Source organism: Hippoglossus stenolepis, chromosome 3 (assembly GCF_022539355.2).
Source record: "Hippoglossus stenolepis isolate QCI-W04-F060 chromosome 3, HSTE1.2, whole genome shotgun sequence".
NCBI lineage: Eukaryota > Metazoa > Chordata > Actinopteri > Pleuronectiformes > Pleuronectidae > Hippoglossus > Hippoglossus stenolepis.
The window spans coordinates 19,453,088-19,461,834 of record NC_061485.1 but is presented as its reverse complement, the minus strand read 5'-3'; the positions used below and the strand labels follow the sequence as shown (position 1 = coordinate 19,461,834).

At 41.8% G+C, this 8,747-nt stretch overlaps 1 protein-coding gene across 3 annotated transcripts in view; it reads left to right on the top strand.

The window, feature by feature from the left end:
* The first annotated feature begins 634 nt into the window (after positions 1–634).
* The window catches only part of LOC118104456 (histone deacetylase 7), a 40,125-nt gene continuing 32,012 nt past the window's right edge, over positions 635–8,747 (top strand). Inside the window, exon 1 of one of the 3 annotated variants that reach the window (XR_007032574.1) lies at positions 635–1,082. Coding sequence is in view for 1 of the 3 variants with exons in the window: in XM_035151337.2 (XP_035007228.1) it covers positions 1,064–1,082 (19 nt within the window). In the remaining 2 variants the exon portion in view is untranslated. Of the gene's footprint in view, positions 1,083–7,657; positions 8,057–8,747 lie in introns of those variants that run through there. The other 2 variants (XM_035151337.2, XM_047339288.1) reach the window with 2 other exon arrangements.

Below are 8,747 nucleotides of genomic sequence, written 5' to 3'. Positions count from 1 at the left end.
CAGTGCTTCTTACTTGAGTGATCTGTCTTTGATAAGCACCCAGCGTAAAGTGCTGCCTTTGAATAACTGATGAACACATTTAGATGCAGCGCATGTCATATCCTACTCTATGTTTGCATGTAAAGAAAAGCTTATTTATATGAAAAACTAATAAATAAACCAACACATTTACATCTAAATGAACCTAAGTAGGTTGAATAACAACATTTAGAGGAAAACAATAATTAAATATGCATTATTTTGTTTTTACGTGATTAGTCTCCTATTTTAAAGTTGATTTATTGTGATTTTCATCCTGCCTGCACATGCCTGGCAACAAAACGGGGGTAAATTATGCTCTTGTGGCAAATAAAAGAAAACATTGAGACACTCCAACTTCATACATTTAGTCTCCAATGATACTCTTGGTCCAGAATTAAAGGAACTAAGTGTAATACCACTGTAATGTGTCTTTCAACACTTGTAATGCTTTATGCAACTTTCTTATTTAGATCCCATGTGCATCCTAAAGCAACACTTCCTGCTATTGTCTGTCAGACACAAGCAGCTACACAATCTGTCCCTCTCTCTCTCCAACACACACATGCACGCAGACACACATCCCTCCTCCCCTATACCACCCCCGGAGGTTCTGGTGCAGGGGCAGCACTGACAAAAAGTTACAGTGGGGTGATAGGGCAGAGCAACCGTTTCTTCTCTGAAAAAGAGATTGAGATATAGACTGTGTAAGTAAGAAAACAGAGAGAGAGAGAGAGAGAGAGAGAGAGAGAGAGAGAGAGAGAGAGAGAGAGAGAGAGAGAGAGAGAGAGAGGGAGACCGAGAGAGAGAGAGAGAGTTATGCTCACATGAGAGGAAGTGCAAGGAAGAGAAGTCAGAGCGAGAGCCCGTTGTGTCAAACAGTTGACTGTGACTCTCTCTGTGTCAGAGCGCAGCAGCCGGGGCTCCAGCACTGCAGCACCACTCCCCTGTCAGAGCAGGATCTATCCGTCTTCTCCCGGAGCCTCCCAGCCTGTCCGACTGCTGCCTCTGTGATTGACCGGACTGCTGTGGGACCGCTCACTGGATGTCAGCACCCAAAACTGGTAAGAGGCTCAGCTTCACATAATAAACATCTAACTTTGAAAAGCAGCTGCATGAAAACGTTTGTGTTCTTCAGTGACTGTATGTTATGGTAGTGTGTCAATCTTTGTGGTTATTAAAGCCTGAAGAGAGGATTCTCGCTGCAGATGTTGACACAGTTATGTCCAGACTAGAGTTTCTTGGTCCAGTTGTTAGTTTGGTTTATCTGAATCTTCTTTTACTACCGGCAGATGGTCAGCTTTGGTCGGCTTCAGCTGTGAGAAGCTTGGGTTCATTCTGGTTTCAGCTGCAAATATTTCTAAATTTTGTAGATGCATACATGTGCAAGACTGTTCAGAGGAGAACCGGTCAGCAACAGGTAGAAAATCAAATTTCTTTTAGGGTTGTATTTGTGGAGCTTTTGAAGCGTTTGTTTCTCAGGACAGGGAAGGGGAGAAAATTGGAAACAGACCCATGCAGTCACCCTGGAGAGCTGGTCTGTCCATGAAAAGTATTAGAGTGCAAAGAAAGAGGAGACACACAACAACAGTCCTTCAGTGCAGCGCTGGAGGAGAAGAGCCCAGAGATGAGAGAGCCAAAGAGGGCGATCTGCAAAAGGCTAGAAAGAGGTTTATTTGTGAATGCTGTAGCAACAGCCGGCTACAGTATCTACCGTACTCAACCTCTACTTTCAGTCTTAAAAACGTAGACATGCTTGAGTTGTCAGATCTTGCATGGGCATGCATAAATCGTTTACCCACAGACACTCCGGTAAGTCTTCACAACACCACTGCCACATCCGTAAAACCAAATTATTCTAAAGTAAAGAAAAGTTAGTCCACTGTATAACAGGTTTAGCTTCTCACCCCATCCTTCCTTGTTTTTGTGCACCATACATAAATCATGCTGCATAAGATAAAAATCCTGTCCAGAGCTTATTCTTGCTCTTTTGCCCAAAACAGTAAACTTTCACTCTATTTTTACTCTCTCGTGCTGCTCCGTTTTTAGAGACTTTTTGTCTATGTGGTTTTTGGGCAATAAATCAGATTTAAACTGCTCTGTGTCCTCTGGGAATAATGAGTTTTAGGGAGTTCATCTCTGATAAAAACAAACTGGAGCTTAGAAAAGACAAACTCTCCCTGGACAGATGTTACACTGTCCAAATAAACAATAAACTAAATAAGACTTTTATAAATTCGAGAAATTCAGTTTTGCGGCATTAATGACAGATTACTTAAAGATAAAATAAATGTTTCCCAATCCATCCATTAAAAATGATTTGAGTTAAAGCATTTAAAATGAGATAAGTAGCTAAATGCACCTTTTTATTCACAAAAGTTTGAGCAGTTGTCTTTGGTAGATGGACGGAAATAGACATTTGGATATTTGATTAATTGCAACACATTTATTGAGAAATAATGCAACCTTTTTAAGCAAAAATATACTCCAATGATGAAATGTAACTGCTTTTATGACAGTGAACTAACTTTATTTGAATTGGTTGACTAAAACAAGACATTTAAAGACATCATTGTGCGATAGGTAAGAATTTGTTATGGTTATGTTATGTTGGATCAATGGATTATCAAAATAACTGTTGGTTATGAGAGAAGCGATATTTAGTTTATTAGAGTAGAACAAATAAATGTCCATGTTTAAAGCGGGAAATCCGAGCAGCCAAACTTAGTAAATACCTTGATAAACGTGAGCATCTGTCAATGTGATAAATCATCAGACTCCGGGTTTGTTTGGTTTGTAGGGGTTAAGAGGCCGCAGTCAGCTGGAAGTGGCCCTCAGGGGACACAACTCTCCCTCTCCCGGGGTCACTGACTCAGGCTACATCTCTAGTGGCAGTCGGCACGGGTGTCTAAATCAAGCCGAGCTGGTGCCGACCAACGGAGCAGAGGGAAAACAAAGTTATGTGTTTCAGTTTCAAATGTGTAACACTTGTTTTTCATTCAGTATTAAAGCCTCCTCTAAAAGCTTTTAGAGAAGAAGTCATTATTTGTTTTTTGGAAACCTCCATCAGTAATGGCTTGTTGAGAAAGTTTTAGTCCTTCTAATCAAAACGCATATGCATCTTTGTTTTCAATTACTAAAATCACTTTTGGATTTGCGCTGGTTCGTGCCATTTCCCAAGTTGCCGAGGGACAGTATAGTAACTTGGCCGCAAAGTAGGCCAAAAAGTATGGTGATCCAAAACAGATCACCTCTCTCATTCAGTCTGAAGAGAGCGCTTCATCACAGCAGACGCTGCCAACAGAGGTCACATCAGCTTGAGTGCTTGATGTGTGATACTGATGAGTTGATATCTGCCTAGAGCAAGCTCACTACCATCTCTTATACCTGAACAGGCTGCTGTTTGTGTTTAGATTACAAACAATATATGGAGTCATTCATTTGAGCATCAGCCCCTTGTGGGAACTTATTTTCACTGCAAAAATCTCATCTACTACAGAGCTAGTTTATTTCAATGTTACTGCCACAGGGAAGTCGGATTTTTAAAGGAAATACTGTCTGAGGAATTTTGTCGTGGAGGAAGCTGGAGTTCCAGAAACCACTATAAGGAAATGTAATGTATTTTCATGAGAGTCTAATGACACTGTGCAGTATTGTGTAGAGGAGCTCTCAGAAATGTATAGTTTTTTTCCCACCATGTTCAGCTGTTGGATGTTCAACCTTATCAAAGTCCTTATTTCGTAAAACAACAGGCATCTTAAGACAGGGGCTTCTGAGAAGCCGCCCCCTCACAGGTTTGTTCAGTTAGACATGTACATATAACACATCACAAACCTTATCAAAGTGGTTACACACCGTTCTGAACTACATGCTTTGACGTTTTCCCACAAGTGTGCACACGGGAGTTCGAAGGCGTCGTAAAGCAACAATTTCCAGCATCTCAGTCAGTTTCCAGAGAAACCAGGCGAGCGCTACATAAGGCCTATCACTCCGCTATGTGGGTTGACTTTGCTTTGCTGCTGGGAGTGGAAAGAGGTTTTAAAGTCTACCCACCGCTGCAGGCACGTCTCCATCGACGTCTCAACGTTTCAAAGTTACCACACAGCTGCTAGCTACAGCTACACGTTGTTAATGACATGCAAGGGCCCTTATTACAAAGAGTTTGAGAAAGTGAAGAAACAGTGTGCTGTGCAACTACTTTTTAGGGCCCGAGCACCTCCGGTGGGAGGCCCTATTGTATTTCGAAGGATTTTTATTTCCCTTTTGGGGCTTTTTCAGGGCCTAGACATGCTCAAATTCTCACCAAAGTTTGCAGGAAATTCAAAACCCTAAAAAGTATTTGAATTCTGGAGTAATTTGAAATGGGCGTGGCAAAATGGCTCAACAGCGCCATCTAAGGAAAAGCCCCTCAGTTAGCTTTCACCGATCTTCACAAAAATCGGGACACCTGTGTATCATGACCAGACGCACAAAAAAGTCTAGAGGTGCATTGTGAAAAACACAACAGGAAGCCCTGGCTGTATCACTAAACAATCATGTTTATATACTATGTCATAATTGAATCAATTTCTATAAGATAATATTGATGATTGCAGATCTGAACTGAACCACTAATCTATTCTATATGAAACAGATATTTCATGTCTGTCCTACAGGAGGCACTGTAGTTAATTTGTTTATTGTAAAGCCCTCTTAGACATATTTGCAATTTTACACTATATACAAAAGACTCACTGAACAACTGAACTAGCTAGAGGCAGCTAAACTGTCCTAGTAATAGTGATGACCATTAAAGAAAGAGTGAAACTGATTTAAAGCGTTGGCTGCATGTGTGTGTGTGTGTATCTGTGTACATGTCTGAGTGCACAGTCTCTGCATGCATGTGTGTCTTTCGGGCGTCTGTGGCTCAGGAGGCCGAGCGGGTCGTCCACTAACCAGAGGGTTTGTGGTTCGACGGCTGTGTCGCCAGTGTGTAATAGAGAAAGCTCTGCACATTGATGCACTGTAAGAATGTGTGGGTGAATGGGTGAATGGGCAAAACGTAAAGTTTAAATGGTCATCAAGACTAGTAAAGTGCCTATAAATACATACTGCTAACCATATTCAGGAGGATGACCCCCTGTAACAGTTTTGTCTTGTTTGTGTCAGTGACTCCGCTAACATCACTCATATCATCCACATCAAACTGTCAATACCAGAGAGAACAATTACACTCGCAGCACGTGCTCAGCGTTAGAGCTCTGCAGGCCTGCCATCCTTGGCTGTGTGTGCATCTCAGTTATTAGTGCCCCAGCTACTTTCTGCTCACTTTCTCACTCTCCCTATCTTTCTTTAACTCCCTCCTTTAATTTTATTCTTCTTGGCAATCTGCCCTGCAACTGCTGCTCCCTCCATCAACGTATTGCCTGACTGCATTCCTCTCATTCCTACTGGCTTCCTGTGACTGGAAGAAGAGTGAACCCTACTGGGCACAAAACCTCACCTTGGAGACCCATCTATGCCATATGTGTCTTTTCAATTCTCCGCTTCAAAAAAAATCGTATATATAAAATCAAATCCCTGTGAGTGTCTGGTGAGGACTTGTCTCATCATGTCACACGTGCTTTCATTGCACTGTAAAGTGGATATTTAAGTGAAGGGTCTTGGGACTGTCCGTCTATCGATAATCCAGTCAAGTCTGAAACATCAAACGAGCACTGCCCTTGTGACGACTGCCCTACAAATGGTCTGAGGGGGAAAGATATGAAGGGAGAGCTCTGTTGATATCTGATGATGTGTTAACAGAAAAATTGGCACCAACGTCATCGGCCCTGTTAGTAAACACTTACAATGAACTCTAGTGTTTTTGTACAACATACTGTTCAAAGTTCTATGACAAATGAGTCCCTGACATAATTATATGACGTGATAATTACGTGCTGAGGCCACACCAGATCCGTATACATGATGTTTGAAATAGAAACTGTGTGCATGTCAGCTACTTTCAGGGAAAATGTAACTCAGGGAGCAACCATTACCGGGCCCTCCCTGTCTCTGCATCTGTAAATAGTGTAAGGTCTGGTTCAAGCGTGTGCTGTTCAAAATGGAAGGCCTGTTGTGAAATTCAATTTGCTTGTACATATCTCAAATGATTCAGGCCACAGTCAGCCCCGTGACTGGGGGATGGACTGTTCGGCTCTGCCAAGATCACCGGGGATAAGACACGGTGTTGTTGAGATGACATTGAGTTATTGTTGATAGCAGATTTTTCTCATAATAAGTTTTAGGTACATAATTTAACTGAACAGCAGCAGCAGCAAATCTATTGATTCATAGGAGGAGGACTGGTCACAGTCACATGAAATAAAAGTCTGGCTCAGCTCAAAAAAACGTTTGTAGCTGTTTACTGATTCATCCTCATGATGTGGACTTTATTATTGGCAAAGGTTGGATTTGTCCTCAAGCAGGATGAGACATCTGTTAAAAACAGAGAGAGTTCAGTCTGGGTGAGATTGTGCTCGAACAGACAGCACAGTGCAGATAAACTTTCTGTTGGTGTATATCTGATTTGGCAAATTTGCATTTGTGTGTATGTGTCTGCATCCCAAACAGAGATGAAAATTTGTCTTTTGCTTTACAAGTTGATCAGATCCAGAAATTAATGGGGAAAAAAAACACACTGTTCATCCAGTATCAGGCTTGGCTAAAGCACTGGAGGTTCAAGACATCAAACTGAATGTTGAATGCTTTGACTTCTATTCCTTGTGGACAACCAAACTAACACATTATCCCTAATCACAACCATGATCAACTCCTACCTAACCCTAACCTTAACCAAATCACATCTTACCACCTCAACCGGGCGCTCAGAAATTATGTTTTGCCTCATCCCCATGAGGTCCACACACACACACACACACACACACACACACACACACACACACACACACACACACACACACACACACACACACACACACACACACACACACACACACACACACCCTAACCCTCTTGTATTTCTGCCTATGTGAGGACACTCATTGGCATAACTCATTCTCTAGGCCCTTACCCTAACTTTAAGCATCCCCTAACCAAACCACCGAAATATAATTCCAATACCTTAAAAACAAATCTTAACACTAAAACAGCCCTTTGACTGGACAAATGTCCTCAATCTGTGAGGTCTATACTCTTAAATAGTCCTCACAAATATTTAAAAGTACACACACACACAAACACACAGGTTTGTACATCTAGCTTAGTGAGGACAGGACATGGGCATACTGCATTCCCTAGCCCCTTAACCTAACCTTAACGCTAACCCTTACACTAACAACCACGAACACCAAAACCCAACCCTAACCCAACCCTATCGAAACTTAATGCCCAACCCTAACCCTAAAACCAAGTCTTAACTCTCAAATAGCACAAGTGGGTCAGATAGTGAGGATGTCTTCTTCAGAGTAAATTCAATTGACTTACACTATCTTACATGTAATGATTTATGTTATGGGGACAAAAAACAAGACCCCATAGGTATGACAAGTAAATAACAGAATGACAGGTTAGGTCCCCATAACACGAATAACATCACACACTCCACACACACACACACACACTTTACCCAGCAGGGTTCAGCAGATGGAGCCCTAACACCAGCAGCACACACAACACGCGGATGAGAGTGAGACTCGCGGCCGGTTTTGTCTGTAGTTTCACACACATACACGTTCACACACTCACACACACACGTTCACACACACCCACAGAGAGGAGGAGGAGAGGCTTTTTCTTCCATAATTAACTCGCATAGTGTTTCAGCGCGCGAGCCTCCATGTTTACATAGAGCTCTGTGTGACAGCGGCGCGTGCTGACGACAGGAACCACACCGAGGAGAAAAGTTGAGACCTCCATGATGCGGAGGACAGACCGGAGACTTCTATCCGCCCTCTCTTCACTCTGACCCTCTGTCTCTGCTTGTTAACTCACTGTCAGTCCTGCTGCTGCCGCCGCTTCAACCTGGAAATGCGTCGCTTTTGAACTTCACCTCCTCCAGGTAGGCGATGTTTATCTGCTAACCGGCGCCGAGAAGGGAAGTAGCTAGCTAACACTTTAGCGACTGTCAAAAACTTTATTTACAAAACCTGTCCTGGTACATGTGTGTGCACTACGTCTTATTGTGGTGAGGAAGTTGCCTTTATTTGTTTTTTATTCAGTCATCACACATTGTACCGAAAATATAAACAATGAAGACAGTGGAAACAAAGTCTTAACAGTCTTTACATTATAAATGTACTGAAAATGCTAAGGACTTTTACGCCTGTCCATATTCTTATCAATTTAAGCCACTCAGTAAACAACACAAATCCTTCAAATTAAGCTAACCTCAAATAAAACCATTCAAATTAAGCTAAACTCCATTAAAAGTGTTGAAATTAAGCTAACCGCCATTAAAAGTGTTGAAATCATAGACTGTATGGTTGAAATTAAGCTAACCTCCTTAAAATCATTCAAATAAAGCTAACATCCAGAAAAAGAGAAACAAATTATTCACACTTGTAACCCTCCAACATTTTTGGAATTTCGTAAATAAGTCTTTTTAAACCAAGAATGACACATCCTTAAGTTCATATTGGCCTTTGTGTTCCTCAATTTCACCTGAACAATAGAGACACATCTCCTTTTAATCCCGGTTTTGGCTTCTTGTACTGTAAACGTACAAATACCTCTCAGATCATATTTGCTCC